This window comes from Oreochromis aureus, linkage group 20 (genome assembly GCF_013358895.1).
Source record: "Oreochromis aureus strain Israel breed Guangdong linkage group 20, ZZ_aureus, whole genome shotgun sequence".
Lineage (NCBI taxonomy): Eukaryota > Metazoa > Chordata > Actinopteri > Cichliformes > Cichlidae > Oreochromis > Oreochromis aureus.
The window spans coordinates 24,164,321-24,190,241 of record NC_052961.1 but is presented as its reverse complement, the minus strand read 5'-3'; the positions used below and the strand labels follow the sequence as shown (position 1 = coordinate 24,190,241).

The 25,921-nt window shown below is 35.8% G+C and overlaps 3 protein-coding genes across 3 annotated transcripts; all 3 read right to left on the bottom strand.

Moving 5' to 3' along the window:
* Nucleotides 1-2,044: 2,044 nt before the first annotated feature.
* LOC120435226 (taste receptor type 1 member 1) lies at nt 2,045-9,453 on the bottom strand. Its single transcript, XM_039604339.1, has 6 exons — nt 9,272-9,453; nt 8,785-9,082; nt 7,941-8,666; nt 5,879-6,085; nt 4,127-4,247; nt 2,045-2,973 (listed from the first exon to the last, which is right to left on the bottom strand). The coding sequence occupies exons 1-6, from the start codon at nt 9,451-9,453 to the stop codon at nt 2,045-2,047; spliced, it is 2,463 nt and encodes an 820-aa protein (XP_039460273.1).
* A 1,706-nt stretch (nt 9,454-11,159) lies between these two features.
* LOC116318985 (taste receptor type 1 member 2-like) lies at nt 11,160-15,304 on the bottom strand. Its single transcript, XM_031738183.2, has 6 exons — nt 15,123-15,304; nt 14,616-14,913; nt 13,797-14,522; nt 12,647-12,853; nt 12,252-12,372; nt 11,160-12,088 (listed from the first exon to the last, which is right to left on the bottom strand). The coding sequence occupies exons 1-6, from the start codon at nt 15,302-15,304 to the stop codon at nt 11,160-11,162; spliced, it is 2,463 nt and encodes an 820-aa protein (XP_031594043.2).
* Nucleotides 15,305-17,358: 2,054 nt separating this feature from the next.
* Nucleotides 17,359-22,420, bottom strand: LOC120435225 (taste receptor type 1 member 1-like). Its single transcript, XM_039604338.1, has 6 exons — nt 22,239-22,420; nt 21,644-21,941; nt 20,714-21,442; nt 19,729-19,932; nt 19,321-19,441; nt 17,359-18,287 (listed from the first exon to the last, which is right to left on the bottom strand). Exons 1-6 carry the CDS (start codon nt 22,418-22,420, stop codon nt 17,359-17,361), a joined length of 2,463 nt encoding a protein of 820 aa, XP_039460272.1.
* Between the last annotated feature and the right edge of the window lie 3,501 nt (nt 22,421-25,921).

The following is a 25,921-nucleotide window of genomic DNA, read 5'->3' as shown; positions in this document are numbered from 1 at the left end:
TGACCAACTTTTTTCCCATGGTTTTCCCTTTATCTGGGCAAAGTGGAAAATTGAAAGGTAGAAGTGAAAAGGCGTGGGGCGTTACCCTGATTTTCCTCGCTCTATATTTTGTCAGACAGAAATGTGTGCCCCCTTAGCTGAACCAACTTTTTTTAAGGAAAGAAATTCATTTAATGCGAGGCTAATCCAAGTTTAAATTGTTAAATAGAAAAAAGCTGTTGGAGTCTGTTATAAGTTGGAGATAGTCATATCACATTGGAAGCATAGGCTCATTTCACCCCAGTTGAATTGCTGAAGTTGGTAATCACACTGAAATTCTGCATAACATCGTGTGTGGCGAATGTAACTCTGAAATCAGTATGAAATTGTCAATTTGCTGGTGTCAGCGTATAGCCCTCCAAACGCGCCATATGCCATGCTAAGTGGCACCATTCACCAATTCGTTCCTACTTTCACGGTCCATCCTCCCCTTTTCCCTGCCAGGAAGCTGAATGGCCACAACAAAATGGCAATTTACCCTCTCGAATTGCTGCATACCCCCTGCGGGAAGGCTCTTTCCGTTTCACTTCGCGGGGCATCCCAATCCTACTAAGCGTCACGGCGTGAAACTTTGACTTTCAAATGGAGAGAGAAGTGTTTGACCATCAGTGCTGTCAGCGCTGTCTCAATAGTTTGTGTCTGGCTATAAGTTTGACGGGACATCAGAGAAGAGAGTAACAAAACGAGGTTGGTAAAGAGGCCAAACAGCAAAAGTACACGTAACTAAATTAAGGAATATGAAGGGAAACGTTTGATCTCTGATCCAATAATAGCCTACAAAGAAAAACGAGTGAAGATCCCTGCATGTGATCATCTTTAAGATCACCAATAAACGCACACACTCGCCATTTTTTATGTTCAGTTGGCATAAAATGCATCCAAATGAAATATCTATCTCCCCTAAAAAATGTACCATTTTCATCGATGTCAGTAAGGTTAAGTGAAGACAGTAAGGTTTATTTTTCTTTAACTTGTCAATAAAACTTCACTATGAAAGTTGTGCCTGCCAGCTATCAGTTTTACTCACGTTTACTGAATACCCGAACACTTATGGAAAATCAAGCTGTTGGTGTTCATTTAGCTCTTACTTTTAAACTTATCACCCATCTGAACCATGCTGCTGAATAATCAAACGGACTATTGCAGAGTTAGTGGTTTAATTCACACCTGAACAGCCTGTCTCAGAGATGTGTAATAGGTTTTGAATGCATTGGGCCTATTTTTTAAAATTAAATTGAAATAAAAGTATGTTTACAAAATGACGGTCAGTCACAGACTGGAAGTTATTCATAGTCGATGTAAAGCAGTGGTAAGTGTATGAATTAACAAGCTCAATTTGCCCAGAAGCCTGTGTTCACTATCCAATTTTGACAGTTCTTCACTGTAACATGTACAATTCTTTTCATAGTGCAATACAAAACTGCATATTTTTCACCAGAGTTTGGCTTTGCACTGGCAACGTTGAAGTACAGTATGGTTGAACCCATGGCCTGCTTGTAGACATATTGTGAAGTGATGCCACCAAGTGGTCACATTCGTGTTACAGCAACCAAAAAAGGAAATAGGAAAACATCTTATTTCATGTTTTTTTAATCAGTGATTTTTACACAGCTGTACATGAAAATATCAGAATTAGTACAGAATTCATTCATGTGTATATTTACTTCATGCTTCAAAGTGATGGAAATGCATATAACTTTAAAAGATTTTGAAAACTATACATCCATTCTTTAACATGATATACATAAATAGAAACCATAACCCCCAAATAGTTAATTTAATCTTGTGTCAGAATACACAAGTCACATAGCTGACTACAGATATGAGTTATGTGAAGGCTCTTTAGAATATAAAGCACATTTCTAAAAATAAAACTGTTTGCTTTAAGTAACTCGGGCATGATCTACATATATTTTAAAGAGGATTTGACATTAGAGCATTGAACTAAAAAAGATCCATCTATGACTTCTCTATCTGAAGTGATTGATACATTTCCTGAAGTGAGCTACTGGCTAATTGTTTTGGTATAATTTTGAATGAGACCTTGGAAGTACTGCTGTGTGTTTTTGTGGGGTTGAACAAGAATGATGTAACATTTTGGGAGGAAATACCAAAACAGAAAAGAGTACAGGCTGGAAAGTACAGCCAGGGCACTAAGAAGCTGTATGTACTTCCCACGGTAAAGCATGCACTCTGTGGCGAAGATGATCCAAGTGAGGATCAGCAGGAGGAGGCAGAAGGTTATTGCTTTGGCCTCATTGTAGTTTTTAGGAAGGTTTTTGCCCATGTAGGAGAAAATAAAGCAAAGAGCGCATATTGATGACAGTAAAACCACAGAAGCTGTAGATGCTTTGAGACTGATGTCACAGCTGAGTATGATTTTGTCAGCGTACCATGATGTTTCATTATAGGGGCTTGGAGGTTTACAAGAATATCCAATAACGAGGAAGATTGCTTGAATGACAAATGCAACAGCAATGACCAGCCACTGTCCATTATATTTTACCCACCAACTGTGGAGCTTGGGGATCTTGGCTGCTATTTTAAAAATGCAAACAATCTGAAAAGAGCGCACAACAAAACATGCTAGACAAATAGTGTAGAATAAGAGAAATGGTAAGTATCTCAAAGTACAAAGAGGGACTGTTGGCTTACCAAAATGAAAGAATACACTAAGACTACTCAGACTTAGACAGCCTAAAATTAAGAAGCACATTGGTCCACCAGCAGATCTGACGACAGGTGTGTTGTAGTTGACTGAAAAGAGAACAGACATGGCTAATGTCATGCCCACAAATACACAGGCCGCTACCAAGACCAGTATAGCCACAATATCTGTGACTGATATGTACTCCACAGCCCGCAGATTACATGATGTACTTCCCTCTTCAGACCATTCGATGTCTTTACACTTGATGCAGGTGTATGGACTCTCTGTTTTACAAGACACAATAAACAATATTAATAGATTTATATTTGTTAATGTTCAGTTTTTGATCAAATTTGTTTACATTATTCATAGCTTCATTACACCCAAAATAACTGTAATAACTGAAAAAACTGCATCAATACTATTGAGGAGACAGTGTTCCATTTAGTTTTTAAGGATCAAGGTGAATCTTTAAAACCACGTGAAATAAAAGTATAGTTATCTTTATGAGAAGAAACAAAGTACTAAAAACATTGTTACTGCACTTGCGTAGAATTTAGATATCTGTACTTTGCTCTTTACTTTAGTATTCATCTTTCTAACAGCTTTTTACTCCCTACATTTTAACACAATTGTCTGTGCTATTCATTAGATTTTCAGAACTGGCTTGTTACTTCGGATTTTATGCATTTAAGGTACTTTTTTTTTGTTATTACAATTGCTTATTGTAATAACAGAAGAAAGAGGCAAAAAACATATAATTTATAATTTATGTATGCTGTTTTGTATGCTTTATATCATTATACTCAGGGGTTAAAGTAGGACAGAACGGTGCATTATTTATTTGTTTTTTGGTCCAGATGTCTATAAGTTGTGGTCGCAGTTAGTGCTATATGATTGTGCAAATTCAGGTATCAATCCAATACCACGTAAGTACCGGACCGGTATTGCTGATTCCAATACTGATACTGATACTTACAGCGTATTTAGGGGGGAGAACAACTTGTCATGTACTTTCCACAATAATGAGTTAATATAAGAAGGCAGTTTTTTAGAGACCTGAAATGTAAATGTGCTTGTCTTTAAAGCTTTTTGAGTTTTTTCTGTTGATTAAATGTACTATATTGATGAGACCCTACAACAGATTTTAGTGTTTCCCAACCTGCCTGAGTCGCACTTTAATTCCTGACTGTACTCTTTCTTTTTAGGTGTGAAAAGTTTGTATTCCCATGTACTAACTTTAAAAAATATATATATTATATTAATACTTTTTATTAATGCTTGTGCCTTTTCACTTTTATGTGACAAAAGAAGTGGAATCAGTACTTTGGTTTTTATGAAAGCGTTTTTAACACATGTATCTAAACTTGTACTTAAAGAAAGTATGTACTTTTCCCATGATGAGCCTGCATATTTATTCACATTGTGAACCATTACCTGTAATGTTGACGTAAGTTCCATTTGGACAGATTTCACAGTCGAAGCAGCATTCATAGATTCCATTTTGCTTTTTTATATATCCTGCAGGACATTCTGGGGAACATAAGGAAGTAGGTACCTGTACAAAACATTTATTTAGCACATAAAATAAGTTAAAAAACAAAACAAAACCCATTTCTGAAGGGTAGCAACAGATTGGGGAGAAAAAACAGCACAAAAAGATGCTTTATATACAAAAACAAATGACAAAAAAACTACAAAAAAAATAAAAACAAAGGATCTTTGATATTGTGGGTTTTTTTTTTTTTTTTTTTGTCTGTCCCATTTGGTTCTTAAGCCGTCAGAATTGTTGTCTGAAGACCAACAAGGATACCAAATGGATTTATTTTGCCAAATGGATCATCATGGCATTGCCGTATTGGTCCATTTGATCAAACTTTGTTGTTATTATTTATTTTATTTTCAGTTGTTACAGATGGGACAGACATGACTGGGGGATAGGAAAGGGAGAAAGAAAGAGAGGAAGGAAAAGAAAACAGAAGGGAAAAGGGACAGTGAGAAAGGGCACTTATAAAGACAAAGAGAAAGAAAAAAAAAAATCTCTGGATCACCTGTTGAGAGAAAAAAAAGAGAAGACAAGCAAAAAAAAAAAACAAAAACAAAGCAAAGCAACATACTAAACACAACACCATCACGTTAATCTAGCTGAGTGTGAACAGCAGTAAATACTAAATATTGAAAGTTGTTGTGCAGCACGCAGGACAGACAGCGCACAATGTGCTTTGAAGTAGCAGCTAAGAAAGGTGTAGTTTATGTCTCACGAACAGTGAACACCCGTGTGCACACCTGTGTGGATCAACGTGCTTGTATACAAAAGGTTTTCCCATGTAACGGTCTGCTAGAGGGTGTGGAGGCCCATAGCCCCGTCCCCCAGGGCATGAAGCAGGCATGGAGGAGATCCAGGCTCCAGACATCCAGAGGACCCAGAGTGCGAGAGCCCAAGGAGTACCACCGGAGGGGCATCCGTGCCACCTTCCTGGGAAGGGCTGAGGAGATCCCCAGACGAGGGGTCACCCAGTAGCCACGGAGCAGAAGCCAGAGGGGCTGCACCGGGCGTGCCCGCCGGGCTCTGCCGGCAGCCAGCTGTGCCAGAGTGAACCGAGTTGAAGGCCCCGAGGCCGGAGGCCCGAGGGCCCCCTTTGCCCCGGAAGAGGCCTGACCGAGCGACAGGCATCGGGCCCCGCCAAGTAGCCACCGGGAGTGAGCCGGTGCATACCTGAGCGCCCAGCCCCGGACACCAAGAACCACCAATGCACCAACCCCTGAGGGCATCAGCTACCAGCAGGGAGTGTGGTGAAGGGAGATAGGCCTCCACACTTGGAGGGCCTGGGAGTACCCAGGGAGGTGGAGTCTAAGACCAGACCTGACATATAGACACAGACAAACAGGCACATACAGACATAAACATGCTTTCCCACCCTCATGCACACATATACAAACACTCAGCACTCACCCAACGTAGGGATAGACATACATAGACATGTACACACAATCATACTCCCCAAACATACTCTATGCCCTGGGTCCAGGTACCCTCGCCCCCAGAGGGGGAGATATTGTGTTTTGACTGTAGGGCTGGTGCTGTTAAATCATCTTTAGACAAACAAACAAACTAACAAACAAACATTTTTCATATATTATATTTAACTAAATGTTGTATTAATAATAATAACAACAATAAAAACTTACTTCTCCATTGGTGTGCCATTCAATTTTGTTATCATCTATGAAGAAATGCACTTGTGAATTAAACTGATAAAATCCAATCTCCTGTGCATCACCACTGTTATTCCAGAAAACTATAGAATAGGATCCTTGCTTTAGATTTCCATTGTCGTCAAACTGAATACTGTTATTTACAAGTGTAAAATTTGACTTCCTCAGTTCTGCTAGAACCTGATGTGTGCAGAAAAAAAATTACACAACCATTAAATCTTTGTATTTAAAAGGAAAAACAACAACATATATTGATGATATAGATAGTAGACCCAAACTTTTTCACAATATGAAATGAAAAGCTCTACAACTATTGAAAAAGAGTTTGGTTTCAGAATTACAATAATACGTCATCTCAGTTTCAAAAGACTTGCAGGCTATTGTTAAAAGATGGAATTCAACACAGTAGAAGGCAATACCCTGTTCTAACCGCTTAGCAGCATAGAGAGTACTTTCTGTCTGTAATGATGTGGTAATATTTGGGTAATTTGGTAAAAAGAAAGTAATAATATAGAAATTTCAAGTTATTATCAGTTAATTAGCAAAGCATTATCCACGAAACCAGTTGGTAATAGTATAGTATATTATAGTATATAATATAATACAATATATTAATATGGTGGTAGTAATATGATAACCTGTGCATTTAAATTAAAAAAATGACTTGTGGTAGTAACCTCATAAAATATAATAAGGTAATATTGGTTAGTGCTTTAAGACTCTGGGACATATTTATCCTATTATAATGTTAAAACTAATCCTACATTGGTGCTCAGTATTTTACTTTGTTTCAAGATAAAAATGCAAAGACTGTGTTTTAATGTTGTGGCTTATTACCTGGAAGCATGTGGTAATAACCAGAAATCAGGGCTGCAAAATGCAAGACTGCCAGCTTCTAAATAATGCCATATTATTAACATATTTTTTTTTTTAAAAACCTTCCAGGAAGTGTCATGATTACCTGGAAATATGTACAGTATTTTTCATATTATAACCTGGATTCAGGAGTGCAAAAAAAAAAACCCAAACTGGTTGTTAAAGTGTGTTTAGCCGGAAAATGAAGCATATATAAGTTAAAACATTCTTAAATCCAATTCAATTCAATTCAGCTCAATTCAATTTTATTTATATAGCGCCAAATCACAACAAAAGTCGCCTCAAGGCGCTTTATATTGTACAGTAGATAGCACAATAATGAGTTGAAGCCACATTTCACATGTTATTATGTCTTGTATATTTTGCTGTCAGGGCAACTGTACAATTATTACTCGTACTATTTCATGTTAAGTTGAATATAGTTTTGAACAATTTTAAATTATTATTAATGTACACTCTATTTCATTTTCAGAGGAATTTTTTTTATTAATAAAAGGCAATTAAGCTCAATTGCCTGCAATGGTCAGGATGTTAAAGTATGGTAATCCACTGCTCTTTTTTGTTTCCCTACACAGGTCTTACGGTGTGATCAAAGCATATTTACAGAGCCCCAGCTTCTTGCATTTGCATCAGTGAATCTTTTATGAAGATATGCCATCATTCTGCAGTTGTGCACCTTGCAGCCCTGATTACTGGTTATTATATAAAAAACAACCAAAGATATTTACAGGTAATAAGCCACAAAATTAAACAACATTCCAGCTTTATAATATGATAACAATATTCTATTATTACAGTAAAACCACAACTCAGCATCTAAAAATCCTAATGCAAATATATTACAGTTTTATTTCTTGCAGGTTATCATGTTGTTTCCAAAATATGACAACACAGTTTTTAATCAGCTTTGCCTCGTAGATATATATTTGGTCCCACAATATTACTTCCAATTTCTGGCTTGCTATTACCCATTTATATAAATTTCACTGTAATATTACTCAACTATAACCACTGTTGATACAAGATAATTACTTGGCTATTATTTGGATATTATTGGTAATTAAGTGGTAATAACTTGTACTTTACACATTATTACCACCTTTACATAACATTATTATACAGTTCTCAAGATGATTTAAAAAAAGGCTTGTATACTTACAATGTAGGGGTACACTGTGATATTGCTATTACATTTGTCAGCTCCACATTGTAAGGTATTGTGTAAGGCATGAGCAATGGCATATATGGCAGAGTAAATTGCAAAAGAGTATGATGGGTCTGCAGCAAGGATATCCTCAGGATTCATGCAACTACAGTTACATTTCTGATTGCAAAATTTGTCTTGCTCTGCATATTTACAATGAAGCTGGGCTTTGGAAGAGTGCAAAAAATCACTGAAACCAGGTATTGTCACTACTGGCTCAGCTACTCCAAGTACGGTTCCAATGTTTTTGATTCCTTTCATTTTGGGGAGTTTTTTGTTCAAGGCCCATGCATCCCCTGCTATCCACACCTTATTTGTGACATTCAGTAGCACTGCTGACTCAATGAGAGGTTCAACACTGTTTTCTGGAGCAAAAACAATAATGACATTTATCTGTTGTGCCTCTATCTGTTTGAACGTTTGAGAGTAATTGGTGCTGTCACTCAGGCCTTTGGAGTATGGTAGGCAGATCTCAGTATCCTTTATCTTCTGAGTGAACAAATCCAGACCATCATTGCCATAATCATCATCACTGTTAAGGAAAGCAACCCAGCGCCAGTTGAATTTTTGCAAAATTCTTACAATCACATCTATCATGTCTGAATTGGAAGGCAATGTACGCAGGAACGATGGATATTTTGCCTTATTTGAGAACACAGAACTAGAAGTTGCATAATTAACCTGTTAAATAGAAAATAATAGAGAATTTGATCATTTTCAGGTACAATAAATAATGACAAAATTAAATCATAATCTATCTATAACACTGTTTTTGTCATATTATTTGTGAATAACTTACCATAGGAACAAGATTTACCATGAATAGCGGGGCTACGGTCAGGGATTGAGTGCTTGTGAAAGGACCGACCACAGCTATTACTTTAGACGGAACACTTTGTCTGTCACTCCAAGGTTGTATTGAACCATTAGCTGAGATGAATTTTAAAACACCTGGAAAATTCTGCGTATCTGAGCAGTGGTCAAATATGTCATAGCCAACAGATATATTTGGCAGTAAGTCGGTAGAGTTATTAACTTGCTCTACAGAAAATCTTATCATCTGAAATCTCCGATAATTTGACAGTGTGAATGGTTTTCTGAGGACAAGAAGACAAGACAGCAGGATTAACCATAAAAATATGAACTATTGCTTAAAAGCTTAATATTTCTGTAGTTTTGCTATTATTACATAAATTCAATTGAACAAGGACATAGATCAGATTAAATTCTATACTACGTAATTTGACTTTGTAAAGGCATCCAACTAGATTTATCATAAAACTTACGTGGCACAGTCGATGGCTTCTGGTCTTTCATGATACACAGAGCCAGTGTCATCATGAACGTCAAAAAGTCCACCTATCAAATAATCTCCTTCCAGCTGAAACTCTGAGGCTGGGATAGCACGTTGAGTACAGACATGTAGAAATGTTCCTAGCAGCCAGAAAGATGCTAGAAAATGTTTCATTGCTGAAGCTCTTTCTTAGTGTTCTGTTGTGCACTCTATCAAAATGTTCGTCTGCCTTTAGTGAGTTATGATATGGTGGTGACTATCCCCTCCCGTCATCATTTCCATGCACGTGGCAATGCACGAGTGTGATTAGTACATACCTATAAATGGTTGAATGAACTTTCACAAATCAGTATGCAAAAGCATCCAAGCTGCTGTTGTGCACGAAGTGCACAACCTTCACATGCAAATTAGTGTAATGCTTCTATCTGGAATAACTCAATGAATCATTTCCTTTCTTTAGCCATTATAACACATTTACTTTAGATTTAAATCACTACATGACAAATATGAGGTCTTTAAAATATCTTTGTCTTCTTTGGAGGCAACCAAACCTAGAATTCTGAAATGCTGGAGGGCATTGATTTAAAAGCCCTTTGGTTTTTAAATCAATGCCCAAATGTTTTATGTTTTTAAATCATGTTACACTATCACAAAACCATTACGTCCACTGTCAAACTATTTATTCGTATTTGTAGATATTTATTAAAATGACTGAAGCACACTAATGCTAATTACAAGCTGCTCTTTCCACTGCAGAAAATGTGTCAAAATGCATTTGTCCTTTGGAAGAAATGTGTACTTCAACTTTGATCGCAGTAGGTTAGAGCAACAAAAGACACAAAAACAACAACTCACCTCATGATCATTAGCAAATAGTAAGTGACCACGTCCCCTTACAAATGATCCCTACGTAATTTAACATGTGTCCACACAGGCCATTCAAAATTTGCAATCACTCAGCAGATAAAAGTGATGAATGACAAGAACCCTAACCCAAATTTGAATTCAGGTAACTCCCAGGTTGAAGTGCAGAACACCTCTTTCTGGTTAATGGGAAGAGACAGGTCTCATCTGGTGAGGCTGTGGGCTGATAAACAAAAAATGGTGTTTCAACTATAACTCTGCATTAAGACCAAATGCAACAAAATATTACAGATAAACTTAAATGGTAAATGGCCTGTATTTGTGTAGCGCTATACTTAATCCTTATGGACCCCAAAGCGCTATAAAACTAACAATAGTCAGTAGTTTGAAATGCTTTCATATAGAATCAATTATATGCTAATAGTTAAAGTCATTAGGCATAATAACAATAACAAAACTTTGTTGAGTTTTTCTTATTAATTAAGCACAATATGAGTGAAAAGTACTACTACTGCTGCTACTACAGAAACACAAACAAAGGAAACCCATCCATTCAAGAAAAGTTTACATTTTATACAGTACACATAATTGCTTTCTTGTGAATTAGATGAGAGAATTGATACCACTCTCCTACGGCTTTGTGAAGAACGAGGTTCTATTAGTAAGTGTCCGAACCAATTGATCGTAAAGCCTAGGAACAAGGTAAAAAGCAAGATTATCTTGGTCAAAAGGAAAATATATATTTATGTAATTACATTGTAAACACAGGTATTAATTAATTGTCTTATCTCATTTATTTAGAGCAACATAAGTGTAAGTAAGACTGGTAACTTTTGAGAGAGCATCATCTTCTTATTCATTTTCATTTAACTCTTGTCACAAAAATCCATAAGCATATTTATCAAAAGAAAACCCCTGATCTAAATAAGAAAATTACTTAAAAGCAACATTTTTAGCAGAAGGCCCTGAGTACATTTGTTTTTCTCCCTATGGAGACACAACATTATTAAAGGCAGCTATTGGCTAATTGTTTTGGTATAATTTTGAATGAGACCTTGGAAGTACTTAGGTGTGTTTCGGTGTGGTTGAAAAATTATGATGTAACATTTTGGGAGGAAGTACCACAACAGAAAGGAGTAGAGACTGGAGAGTACAGCCAGAGCATTAAACATTAGGATGAATTTCCCATGGTAAAGCATATATTGTGTGACAAAAATGATCCAGGTGAAGATCAGCAGGAGGAGACAAAAAGTTATTGCTTTGGCCTCATTGTAGTTTTTTGGTAGGTCCTTTCCCATGTAGGAGAAAACAAAGCAAAGAGAGCACAACAATAAAGGTAAAATCACAGAGCAAGATATTGCTTTAGGATTAATTTCACAATCAAGTATGATTTTGTCTGGGTACCAAACTTTGTCTTGGTAGGGTTTGGGCGCGGCATATGAATAGCTAATAAGAAGCAAGAAAGCCTCAGTGATAAATGCCACAGTGATGACTAGCTGCTGTCCGTGATATTTCATCCACCAACTGTAAAGCTTTGGGACCTTTGCTGCTATTTTGAAAATGCAAACAATCTGAAAAGATCGCACAACAAAACATGCTAAACAAATAGTGTAGAATAAGAGAAATGGTAAGTATCTTAAAATACAGAAAGCTACTGTTGGCTTGCCAAAGTAAAAAAATACACTAAGACTAGACAGGCTGAGACAGCCTAAAATAAGGAAACACATTGGTCCTCCAGCAGATTTGACAACAGGTGTGTTGTAGTTAACAACAAAGAGAACAGACATGGATAATGTCATGCCCACTAAGGCCCAGGCACCAACCATGATCAGTATAGCCCAGCTGTCTGTAAATGGCATGTACTCCACTACACGCAGATCACATGATGTACTTCCTTTTTCAGACCATTGCGTGTCTTTGCAGTTGATGCAGTTGTAGGGATCCTCTGTTTAGACAACAAAAGGACAGACTATCATTAAACTAATGTTTGAAAAAGAAAATGCTACTGAGTGCTTCATTACTCTGTTGTACATAATGATCACTCTCTAGTAACAAATGAACCAACACAACCTTTACTTATTTTAAGAGTTTAATGTATTGTAATTTACCTGTGACGTTGATATAGGTTCCATTTGGACATATTTCACAGTTGAAACAGCATTTGTGGATTCCAGTTTGCTTTTGTACATATCCAATAGGACATTCTGCTGAACAAAATGAAGTCGGTACCTGTTCAAGGATATTACTTTGTAAAATATACAGACAACAGGAAAAGACCTGCAGCCACAGTTTTTAAAATTTGGGGCAGCTCACTAGATACTGACAACCTCCATCTGTTTATTTACCTGATAGTATGTTTGGCCCCTGGAATAACTACACTAGTGTGTCTTTATCTACAAATGTATCATTTGAAAGGAAAAACAATACAACAAAGGATTTTGATCACTTTATACTAACTAAAGTGTTGATATACTGTATGAGAAGATTAAAAAACACAACTTACATCTCCATCTGTGTACCATTTAATCATGGTGTTGTTGATGAAGAATTGAACAGATGGATAAAAGCTGTAAAAGCCAATTTCCTGTGCATCTCCAGTCTGATTCCAGAAAACTATTGAGTATGATCCAGACTTGAAATCTCCGTTCTCATCAAATTGAATATTCTGGTTTAAAAGTGTAAAGTTTGACTTCTTCAGCTCTTCTAAAACCTGTTGTAGGCATAAAGAGGTAACTTTAACAGCATTTTCACACTGATTACATAGGTTGTTAAAATATCCTAGAGAAGGGAGAAACTACAGTATGGTGAACCCTTTTACAGGAAATGTACATTTTAAGGATTTTGAGGACACAAGAAGTAGGAGGTAATTGCTGGATGGATGCATTCTGAGAGACGTAAAGTTTGATACTATATAGTAGTAAGAACCACATATAGCTGCCCAAGGTAGAATATCCCCCTTCTGACAATTACATTGAGTCCATTTTATTATAGCTTTACTCACAGATGGTAGTGACCTTGCTAGAATTAAATAAAAAACTGTGATATTGTTTGATTTGTATTTTTACATGGTCTTTCTGAAGGTCTTCGTACTGCTTTTTCACTTATTGTCAGTCCTGACCATTTTCAGCAGAATGCTTTTTGTTCATTAAGCCACCTAACGCTGGCCTATGAATCATTCAAAAATACGAACACCCCCTAACTCAAAGGGTGAACCAGCTTTGTGTCCATAGGTGACACACAACTTAGCAAAGCCTATTAGAAAACACACACAATTTGTCACCTACACCCTCCCCTTAAACAGGTACCGTGCTGGGATAATAAGCAGTAGAAAGGAGTCCAGACTTTAACATGATTGGTGCAGTATGGGATGATCTTGACAGATAATAGAACAAAATGCAGCTGCAATGTCCTTCAAGAAGCCTGGAGAACTATTTCTGATGTTACTTCTGATACTGACTTTTAAGCTCAATAAAATTAGAGATAGAGAAGGTGGCATCTTATTCTAGTTTACCCTACCTTATATGTCATGCTCTATGCAGTGTGTGAACACAAAAAAAACAGGAAGAATCAGTATTTTAAAATGTTTAGACATACATAGAGGTTACAGTTGTCAGTAAGATAAAACACATAACCTCTTGAGTTGGCACACTTACCATATATGGGAACATGGTAATATTATCACTGCATTTACCATCTCCACATTGCAAGGCATTGTGTAAACCGTGAGCAATGGCATACACAGCTGAATAAACAGTAAAGGAATAAGATGAATCTGCTGAAATGATATCCTCTGGAGTCACGTAGCTGCAGTTGCAAGCCTGATTACAAAACACATTTTGTGCTTCATTTTTAAAAAACGTTTGTCTTTTGGTAGAGTAGATAAAATTATTGAAGCCGGGTACTGTCTCTACTGGCTGAGACACACCTAGTACAGTTCCAATGTTTCTGATTTCTTTCATCTTGGAAAGCCTTTTGTTTATGGACCAGGTGTCACATGCTATCCACACTTTATTTCTGAAATTCACTTGTACTGCTGTCTCAACAAGAGCTTCTGAAGTCGCTTCTGGAGCAAAAACAATGACAACATGTATTTTTTGTGCTTCTATCTGTTGGAATATTTGGGAGTAGTTTGTATTGTCATTGAGAGCTTTCGTATAAGCTAGGCAGATGTCAGTACCGTCGATCTTCTTTATAAAAAGATCTAGGCCATCACGACCATAATCGTCATCACTGTTAAGGAAAGCAACCCAGCGCCAATTGAAGTGGACTATAATCTTAACAATGACTTCAATCATTCCGTCATTGGAATGCACTGTCCGTAGGAAGGAAGGAAATTTTATTTTATTTGATAGGCGAGAGCTGCCAACTCCATAACTGACCTGTTGAAAGAGTAATGGAGACATTTTTACTATTTCTGGTCATATATTCACGACTTTAGGTTAACTTCATTTTAGTTTATAATGCTAACTTACCAAAGGAATGAGATCTGTCATGAAGAGTGGGGCTATAGTCAGGGCATCTGTGCTTGTAAAAGGGCCAACCACTGCCATCACTCTGGAAAAATTCTTGAGTGGTTCAAACCAAGATTGAATCAGGCCATTTACTGAGATAAGATTTAAAATTCCTGGGAAGTTCTTTGTAACTGAGCAGTGGTCAAATATGTCATACCCAAGGGACACATTTGGCAGTATGTAGGTAGAGTTATTAATTTGTTCCACAGCAAATCTCATCATCTGAAACCTCCGATAGTCTGAGAGACTGAATAGTTGACTGTTGACAGAGCAAGCGAGTAAAAGTTTTTAAACGAAACATAAAAATTGTTCAAAACTGACTTAATGTAGTTATCTTTGTTAGAAGTAAATGTAAATGTGCTACTAAGTTACACTCAGTGACTTAGTTTAGGTGAAGCTATATAATGTAAGGCGTCTCATTTGGTACATTTAGAGTTCCACATATCAAGATTTGGTTAGAAAGCTTACCTGGAACAGTCAATGGCCTGTGGTTTCGTTTGATAAAGACCGCCACTGGCATAATGAATATTAAAAAGTCCACCAATCAAATAATCTCCATCCAGATGGAAGTCTGTGGCTGACATTGCGCATTTAGTCAAAGTATGTAAAAAAGTTCCCAGCAGATACAGAGAAGTAAGAAAATGCCTCATAGTTACGATTTGCCAGTCTGATGTGGCATCTAATGAGATTACACTGTGCTTATAAGAAGCAATGCACTACTTGTATGAGCAAGTTACCACTATTTATTTCCATGAGCTTAGTGATGCATGGCTGTTGATATCTTACATACGTACTTGTTAATGGTTGGAAGACAATTCACAAATTAGTATGCAAAACAGATCCAAGCTGCTAAGTGCCTTTGATGACTGGATAGTAACTGAAATGCCCCCAGTTGTGGATAAATGAGGCATTCTTTTAACTTGCACTTGATTATATGTTACCAAAAATGATTTATTTTTAAAAAAAATGTATCCAAGCAGAAACCCATTGTCATAATGCCTGAAAACTGCATGACAAAACTTAAGCCAAGAATCACTGGAGAAGCTTGATGAATACTGGCAGCACACTGGTTAGAATAAATTTTCAAAAGAATGTAATAATACCACTGTCTTTAACAATCCCTAATGGCTTATACTACGTATAAATATGCTCAAAGTTGTAAAAGGTTTTTGATTAAGGGTTTGCAAGAAAGTGGCAAAATATACTTTTTGTTAGAGACTGATAAAGCATGATATATAGTGTTGCTTTCTCTTATGATAAATTATTATTCAATATACAGTTATTTATTGTTACACTTTTTTCAGCTAAACCATGAAGGCACCATAGATTCACTGGCAGATCTCTAAAAGAGAGCAACAAAGGAAAAGTGACAGTTAGTAAGACCATGTAAATCAGAGAACTAATTAACTGATTAAATTATTACAACCTTTCAGCAGTCTAATATGATGTTGAGTTTTCTTTAATGTAGGTTTTGCTACAGGGAACATCCATGTATGACGGTATACAAGTACTGATTTGGCTGGAAAATAACATGGGGTTACAGGCATATGCACACATGCAAACTGTATTAATAATTCAAGGATGTGTCTTTGGGTTATGCCTAAATGATACATCCTGTTGCATAAACATCCTGTTTTGCATGACCTAACCTTTGACCAAACAGGACATTGGAGAGATCATTTGCACACACAACACTGTGAATGACAATGACAAGTGACCAGACATAAGCTGAAGTGTCAACATAGTATTCATCATAAAACTGATCATTTTTTAAAAATATTTCTCCTAATATCATGTGTGTTCGTCTTGTGTTTTGTGTTCAGGTATTTTTATGCCCCTATGGGTCAACTGTAATTCAGTTCAATTCGATGAAAAATTTATCTGTATCAAGTATTTCTTTAAAATATGCATAAAGAAAATAATTTTTATATGGAGTCCTGCACTCATGTGGTCAGATTTGTGTTATATGACAACATTAACCAAACAGCTGAGCAGAAAATGAAGCCCACTACACAACTGAGTTTAATTGAATGAAATTTACTGTTATTAAACTGCAGTACATTTTGATGTTAAAATGTTTAAGACAATAAAATTATACATATCACTGAATTTCATTAGCCTTTTAATTAATATATAATCTTGTAAGATTTCAAAGTGTTTGTATATTTAAAAACATGTTCTACAGTGAAATAAACAAAAGTACAAGTTCCATGACGGAAATATTGTTATTTAGTAGCTTGAGTACAAAATACAATACAATTGCTTCTTAACATATATATACATGTGTGACTGTGAAATCAAAATATGTCCAATGTTTTTGAACCTAAAATTGTTTTATAGAGATTTATTTCACAACAACCATAAAAACATATATTACATATTATTACATACAAGGAATTCTGTTTCATTTTATTGTTCCATGAAACAATCAGAGCCATATGTCAGAAAAGATTTCCAGTATTTCTGTTAAACTGTATGAGTACATTACATATAAATACATTTCATTTACAAGGTTATATATATATCTAGATAGATAGATAGATAGATAGATAGATAGATAGATAGATAGATAGATAGATAGATAGATAGATAGATAGATAGATAGATAGATAGATAGATAGATAGATAGATAGATAGATAGATAGAGTCTGAAGTTTGAAGAAGAAGTCTCTTGTCTACATCAGCTCATATGTCTTCGAGGCAGCTACTGGCTTATGGTTTTGGTATAACTCTGAATAAGATTTTGAAAGTAACGATGAGTGTTTTTTTGAGGTTGAAAAATTATAATATAACATTTGGGAAAGAAATACCACAACAAAAAGGAGTAGAGACTTGAGAGTACTGCCAGACTCTGCAGGGGCTGGATGTACTTGCCCTGATAAAGGATGCTTCCAGTGGCAAAGATGATCCAAGTGAGGATCAGCAGGAGGAGGCAAAAGGTTATTGCTTTGGCTTCATTGTAATTTTTTGGGAGGTCTTTTCCCATGTAGGAAAAAACAAAGCAAAGAAAACAAAATAATAAAGGTAAAACCAGAGAAATTAATGCTGCTTTAAAGTCAATATCGCAACCAAGTATGATTTTTTTGGGGTTCCAATAGATGTCCATTTTTGAACTCGGGGGAGCATATATATAGTTAATAAGAAGGAAGATTGCCTGTGTCACAAATGCCACAGTGATGAACAGCCACTGTCCGTGATATTTCATCCACCAGCTGTGGAGTTTGGGTATCTGGGCTGCTATTTTGAAAATGCAAACAATTTGAAAAGAGCGCACAACAAAACAAGCTAAACAAACAGTGAAGAATAAGAGAAATGGTAAATATCTTAAGATACAGAAAGCAACTGTTGGTTCACCAAAATAAAAAAATACACTAAGACTAGACAGACTGAGACAGACTAAAATTAGGAAGCACATTGGTCCTCCAGCAGATTTGACAACAGGTGTGTTGTAGTTCAGGGCAAAGAGAACAGACAAGGCCAGTGAGATGAACACCAAAATAAAAGCACCGACCATGATCCCTATAGCCCAAATGTCTGTAAATGGTGTATACTCCACCACTCGCAGACTGCATGATGTACTTCCTTCTTCAGACCATTGTGTGTTGTTACAATTGATGCAGCTGTAGGGATCCTCTGTGTTACATAACGAAAGGACAAATGATCATTAATTTTGACTTAAAAATGCTATTGGATTAGGTTTGCTCCATTGTACACATTAATCACCATCTGACTACTAAACCAAGCAGGCTGATGCTGGACAAGGTTCAGTCTATAAAGCAGTAGGAAGTAAGTAGTGTTATATAGTTATAGTGAAATCATATTTAAATCAGTCTGTCTTCATAATCAGGCTAATTTGCTTTTGACTAGAATTTATTTGAAGATATTTTGCATATAGACAATGTAGTTCAGCTGCTTCTTTTTTAATAGCGAGCTGTTTTTATACATACACAAGCAGTTATAAGTGACAGTGCAGAGAGACTCTCGAGTAGTTTAGTGACAGAATAATTACTTAGGTTTTCCCTTTCAGTCATCGTTTTAGTGCATTTCCCTTATATAGACATATGAACAGGAACATAGATGGATTATTTTTAAATAGAGTACTGCAAGTACTAAATTCACTCTTACTTCCCAACTGCTACATCCCATAATAAGCAAGTATTGATCACAGCATAACTGAATCTTTGTTGCCGGTGAAATTTCTGCTGTTCACCTTTCATTTACATTGAGATATTGTCAAATTTGTTCTTGAACATGTATGATTCAACAGTAAAATTGGTGTTTTATGAAAAAGAAATGATGCTCATTAAACAGTATAAAGTTTGTTTTCATGATCTACTCACTGGCAAACGGAACATACTGATTCTTTATATGGAATAATACATGAAGTGTATGAAGGATAGTATACTCCAAGAATTAAGATAAGGGTTGGGTATGAGCATCAAATTATAACTATTAATACTAATAGTAATTGTTGCAAGACTAAGACTTGCTGTTCTGATTTGAGCAGTGGTGGACTTAAACAAAATTAAAATGGAAGTCTATAGCATCCAATCATTATAAATATCAAACCATTTTAGCCTTTAAAATACCTTACTGCCCTAACATTTTGAGTCAAGACTGACAATGCTGGTTTTATCCTTTTTTCCATCACATGAAAATAATTTACCTGTGGTGTTGATATAGGTCCCACTTGGACAGATTGTGCAATTGAAGCAACATTTGTAATTTCCATCTTGTGTTTTCTTGTACCCTACTTCACATTCTTTAGAACACACTGAAGTTGGCACCTGCATAAAATCAAATGTAAGTACAGCAGAGAGAATACCGTGAAGGACAGAGGTAAACAAATAGAGAACCACGGTAATAAATGCATTCAGTGTTTAGAATTTTAGAATGTTTTGTGAAATCTCATTACATTTGCAAATTATAGCAGGACATCCCCTCAAATAACCTGATTCACAACTAGATATAAACACATACACAGGCATTGAGAAGTGGGGAAACAAAAACAGGTATTTTTAATTAAAAAAAAAAGTACCTGGAAAACTTTTGATTAAAAGGAAAAAACACTCACTTGCCCTGTTTGCCACCTAATTTTGCTTCTGTTGATGGAGAAATCAAATGATCCATGAAAATTATAAAAGCCAACTTCATGTACACTTCCATCTTGGTCCCAAAAAACTATTGCATAGGATCCAAACATGGGGTCACCATTCTGATCAAACTGAATAGTTTGATTTAAAAGTGTAAAATTTGACTTCCTCAGCTCTGTCAGAACCTAATACAGAGCACAGAGATTAGATTAGATTAGATTAGATTAGATTAGATTTGATTAGATTTGATTTTTAAAGTTACTTTAATAGTCTAACCTTTAAAATAGGATTCAATGGGAACAATATTAATTTATTAAATTTTTGGCCCTTTAAATGAAATTTTTTTTCCAATTAAGAAATGTTGCTAAAGTTAAACAATTTCTACTTCAGGTGAATCTTTAAAAAACCTTCATCTCATCACATTTGATTTATGTATTTTTCTCTTCTCCAGACTTATTCAAAAGTCCGTCTTGTTGAAATTTCAGCTGTCAGATTTTTAACATTGAAGGCAGAATTATATCACTTGCATTGTTACTACACTACATTGACCACCTGTTACAAAATTGTTGTTAAACTTTTATTATTGACTTTTAAAGTATCACGGGCCTTGCTTATGCTATATAATTACTTACACCATTTAGAATAAATTACAACTATGTCTAAATTTATGCAACTTCACGATGAGTCCTTTGATATCCTCTTCATTCTGTCAGGATATTCCTTACAACATTAGTATAAACTTTTTACTTATGACTCAAAGTAATGCAGACTCACTTTCAGTCTCATTTCCTTGATTAAACTGTAACGTCTACTAACTTCTGAATCCAGAAGTTAACTTCAGTTGATGTTGGGGCCTCACATTCTTTTTTAAAATAATGTCTTAATGATATTTTAATGTAAAAAAAACTTGTGCAATCATTTTAAATAATACTTACAGAGGTGTAAATACCAAATTTACATACTTACCATGTAGGGGTAGACTGTAATGTTGTCTTTACATCTGTCAGCGCCACATTGTAAGATATTGTGTAAGGCATGAGCAATGGAATACACAGCAGAATAAACAGGAAAAGAGAACGATGGATCTGCATCAATGATTTCCTCAGCAGTTAGGCTACCGCAGTTGCAAATCTGATTACAAAACTTCTGTTGTTTTGCATTTTCACAGTGAGTCTGAGCTTTGAAAGAATAAATAAACTCACTGAAACCAGGTATTGTCATGTTTGGCTCAGCAACACCAAGTACAGTTCCAACATTTTTGATTCCTTGTATCTGGTCTTTTATCTTTTGGCTTAATGACCATGCATCCCCTGCTATCCACACCTTGTTTGTAACATTTATTTGTTTCACTGAATTCATGAGTTCTTCAACTGTCCATTCAGGTGCAAAAACAATAATGACATTTACATTTTGTGCATTGATCTGTTTGAATATTGCTTTGTAATCTGAGTAATGATCAAGGGCTTTGTTATAAGCCAGGCAGATGTCAGTGTCCTTGATTTTCTTTAGAAATAATTGTAGACCATCTATGCCATAACTATCATCAACATAAAGGAAAGCAACCCATTTCCAGTTGAATTCTGTCAAAATGCTAAAAATGACTTCAATTACATCTTTATTGGGATGCACTGTTCTCATGAAAGAGGGATAATTCTGTTTTCTTGAAAAGATTGAACTGGCAGCTCCATAACTGACCTGTTAAAAGAGTGACAGAAAAATTGCCACCATAGTTAGTTGCAATAGCATAAGTCTATATTGCTGATAGCTATTGTAATTTTTTTTAAAACTTCAACAATTTATTTTAGTAATTTTAACTGCAACTTTTTGATCAAAGAATAATTTTTTATCTTTTTTTTAAACTATGTATCTGAATTACAGACATTTTTATAGATTTACCATTGGAATGAGATCCATCATGAACAATGGGGCAACAGCTTGTGCCTGAGGGCTTGTGTAAGTCCCGACCACTGCTATCACTTTGGACAAGTTCCTGTGTGGTTCTTCCAGAGGCCGGATTAAACCATTAACAGAGATTAGGTTTAAAGGTCCTGGGAAACTCACAGTATCTGTGCAGTGGTCAAATATTTCATAGCCAAGAGACACATTTGGCAGTAGTTTGGTAGAATTGCTGATTTCTTCTACAGAGAATCTCATCAACTGAAACCTTCGATAACTGGACAGAATAAAAGGTGTACTGTGGGGAGATGAAGGAGAGTGAAAAAATTCAGTTTCACTACAGCCTGCACACAATGAATACTTTTAATTTGAAATGACACGATAAATTGAAATAGGAATCAAGATAAAAAGACCAAGTATGTAGACTTCAAATCCATTAACAATGTTGGTAATCCTGCAATTAATTTTAGTCACTTAAGGGAAATATCACAATATTAAAACTCAAGTGCAAAGTAGGAACAGTTAAAAATAGCCATTTTATATCTGTGTTTTATGTCTTTTATCATGAGAAGATATCCGGTGAAGTTTAAATTACCTGGAACAGTCAATGACTTCAGGTCTGTAGTGATGAAAAGAGCTATTGGCCTGATGAATATTAAAAAGTCCACCTATCAAATAATCTCCTTCTCGCTGAAACTCAGAATCTGGCACAGTGCATTGATCAAAGCCATGTAGAAAAGACCCCAGTGCACACAGATAAGCAAGAACATGCTTCATTCTTAAAGAAGTCTTTGCCAATTTACTGTGAACTATAACAGAATTTGACTGTCAGGCTTATGCCCGATATATAAGCAAATGCATGCTCTTATCCGATGAAAAACCATTTCCTCTTTTTCTACTTTGTTATACAAGTGGCTGCAGTATTTGCATAAACAAATGCTACCAAGACTTAGAACACAACTTAAAAATAACATAACATAGAACTGCGCCACTTATATTAAACCAGTATTCAAAAAGAACTTTTGGAAAACCGCTTAAATAAAATGAACTGTTGCTATTGAAGTGTGTTATGTCAAGCATGGAAAAACATATGAAGTCACTCTTTTTAATGTATTTAGATGCCATTATTACAGACATGAACTTTGTTTGTCTGGAATGAAGGTGAGATAGTGATCTTCAAACAAATACACAAAACTTCATCTCAGTATCTTTGCCTTCCCCTTAAATGCAACATACTTTACTAAACTGGCATGAAATAATTGTTCAGCACACAGGTTGTTCACCAGATAATAATTTGCAATTCCTCTGGGCGACCATTCTGGTCTCTCACCAGAATTTGAATTCAGGCAACTTCCTGATGAAAGGGCGAAACTCCTTGTTCTGCTTGGTAGGAAGGGTTGGGCCCTCATCTGCAGGGGATATAGGCTACTGAGTTACAGACAAACTTACTTTAAAACTAACAAAAGCTTTAGAATCAGATACATACTAATAGTTTATAACTATTATGTCACTAACCTATTTTCTTAGATGCTATTGTTAAATTATGTTTTTTAAATATAGCAGTGTTTCCTGTCTATTTACATTCTTTATTTTTTGTTACTTATCCAATTCAATGCCATTGGCAGCATGCTAAGAAAGGTAGTCAAGAAATGTCCGCAGTGCATGTGTCCTAGCAGCTAACATGGAGGAGAGCAATGTGAGCATCAGTCATCAGCTTATTAAGACATGATTATATTATATTATATCATCTGTATGTGATATTTTTGATAGGTATTTTTATTTTTATTTTATATTGGTAAATTAATATCTGGCCAGAGACAATAGATGAAAATAAATGTATTTTCCATTGATCAGTAACCACTATTTTTGTCAAAAAATTAATGTTTGACAATGAATCCAAAGGAAAAAATGCACACATAGCCTTTCCTGGATGATGGATTGTCAAGAGATTTATTCTAAATAACACTTCTTCAGCTGAGAGTCAGAGAGGAGAAACACACACTGCAGTTAGTTACTTGCAAGCAAGGGCAGCCACAGAGTACTCGCACAGAAGTGAGGGCTCTGAGACTCGCGCCGTGCCACTGCCCTGGTCTTTATTTATACATCATTGGGTGAGTGTGTGTGTGTGTGTGTGTGTGTGTGTGGGGGGGGGTGTCAGAGTGTGACCCCATAAAGACTTCGCTAAACCTGCTGGTCTGGAAGTCCAACAGTTCATCTAAACAAAAGGCACTTAGCTAAAAACAGACATAGATACGTTTATCCTATCATAAAACAATAAAAGAAGGTATGCCCTTTTCCCATGCTCCCAGGATGTGAGTTTAAATGCCAGAACACCCTGGAATGCACACAAAGATCCTACTAAAGATCACACATCCTATCACTACACAATCGATTATACACCTCTAAGCATATATGGAAATTTATATCATTAAAAGATTATACTGACTACTAAGTACAATTTTCCATTGACATGGATTAATGTAATATTTATATCTTACAATAAAAAGCACCTTGAGGCAACTGTTGTTGTGATTTGACACTATATAAAACTGAATTGACTACTACTGCTACTACTACTACTGGGCACTGACCAGATCACCTCTACAACACAATACAATACAATACAATTTTATTTATATAGCACATTTAAAACCAAAGGTATACCCAAGTGCTTCAAAATAATGAAATAAGACGTTGTTATAAAACATTAACAAAGTACAAAAAACAAACACTAGTACTAATACTAACAGATGGGAAGAATTAATTAAACCAGAAGTATGGGCTAAATAAAATAGATGTCGGGCCATGGTTAAGAGATAGAGTCAATTCATAAGTATAAAATAATATCTAGAAGAATCAGCAATAATGCAGTAAAAAGTTAAAAAGTTAAAATGTAGTAAGAAGGTTAAAATGTAAAAAGGTTAAAATAAATGAAATAAGGGCACTAGCTAGTGGGGAACACCAAATTAAATAAGTATGTTTTCAACCGTGTTTTGAAAGATTGAATAGAGTCTGAGGCACGAATAGTAACAGGAAGACTATTCCAGAGGTTTGGTGCAGCTGAGACAAAAGCACGATCGCCCCTGGTCTTCAGGCGGGACCTAGGTTGGACCAAGAGTAACTGACCAGATGATCTCAAGGCTCGACTAGGTTGTATACAAGCTAAGAAGGTCAGCAAGATAGCTAGGCGCAATGTTATTTATAATTTTAAAAGTAAGCAACAAGATTTTAAAATCAATACGATATTTGATGGGTAGCCAATGTAAGTCAACAAGAACTGGAGTAATGGAAGCAAATTTTCCAGTTCCGGTTAGGAGACGAGCTGCAGCATTCTGAACAAGCTGAAGTCTATGGAGATGGATGAAGGCCAAAGTAAAGGGAATTGTAGTAGTCTAATCTGGAAGTCACAAAAGCATGGATAAGTTTTTCAAGGTCATTGCCCTGTATAAAATGTTTGGCTTTAGAGATTTGGCGCAATTGGTAAAAGCCAGATTTGACTACTGAGGACACTTGTTTATCAAGCTTAAATGAACTGTCCAGGAAAACACCTAGATTGCTTACAGTGTCAGAGAGGAAGCTGGCAAGGGGGCCAAATAGAATGGCTAACTGGTCCCGAGGGATATGCCTATCAAACACCACAATCTCAGTTTTGTTTTCATTCAAAGTAAGAGAATTGGCCTCTAGACCATTCTCATCTCATCAATATTATCATTAAAACCACTCAAGCAAACTGTGTCGTTGTTAAACAAAATCCAGATCCAGTGTTATGTGTACAATTGTTTTTGAGCTGCATCATTTCAATTATGTAAACCAAAGCCATGTAATTTTACAGTGTTACAAAATTATGTGATGAGTTTAATGTTAACATGATGTCAAGAGAGAAATCACACAGATTTAATGTAATTTTTTTTTTCACTAGTTGGCATTTAATGTAGAGAGATGTGAGAAATTATTCACATTAGAATTTTCACATCTTTAAATTTTAATGGTACACCAACAGCCTTACATGCACATAGTTTAGTAATTACAGTACAACTGTTTGTAATACACTATATTACCTAAAGTATTCAATTGTTAAAAAATTCCAATAAACACACTCCTTAATCTTCTAAATTGTACAAATTTTCATGTTTTATTTCATTAGGGGTCTTAAGTGTAATGCAATCCTAAGTTCTGCCACAAGGTGGTGAGATGGCTCACCTCTCCTCTTCATATCTGGCACAATGACTGTAGAAAACATCTGGCAGAGGCAAGAGAGGAAAACATACTACTTGTCAT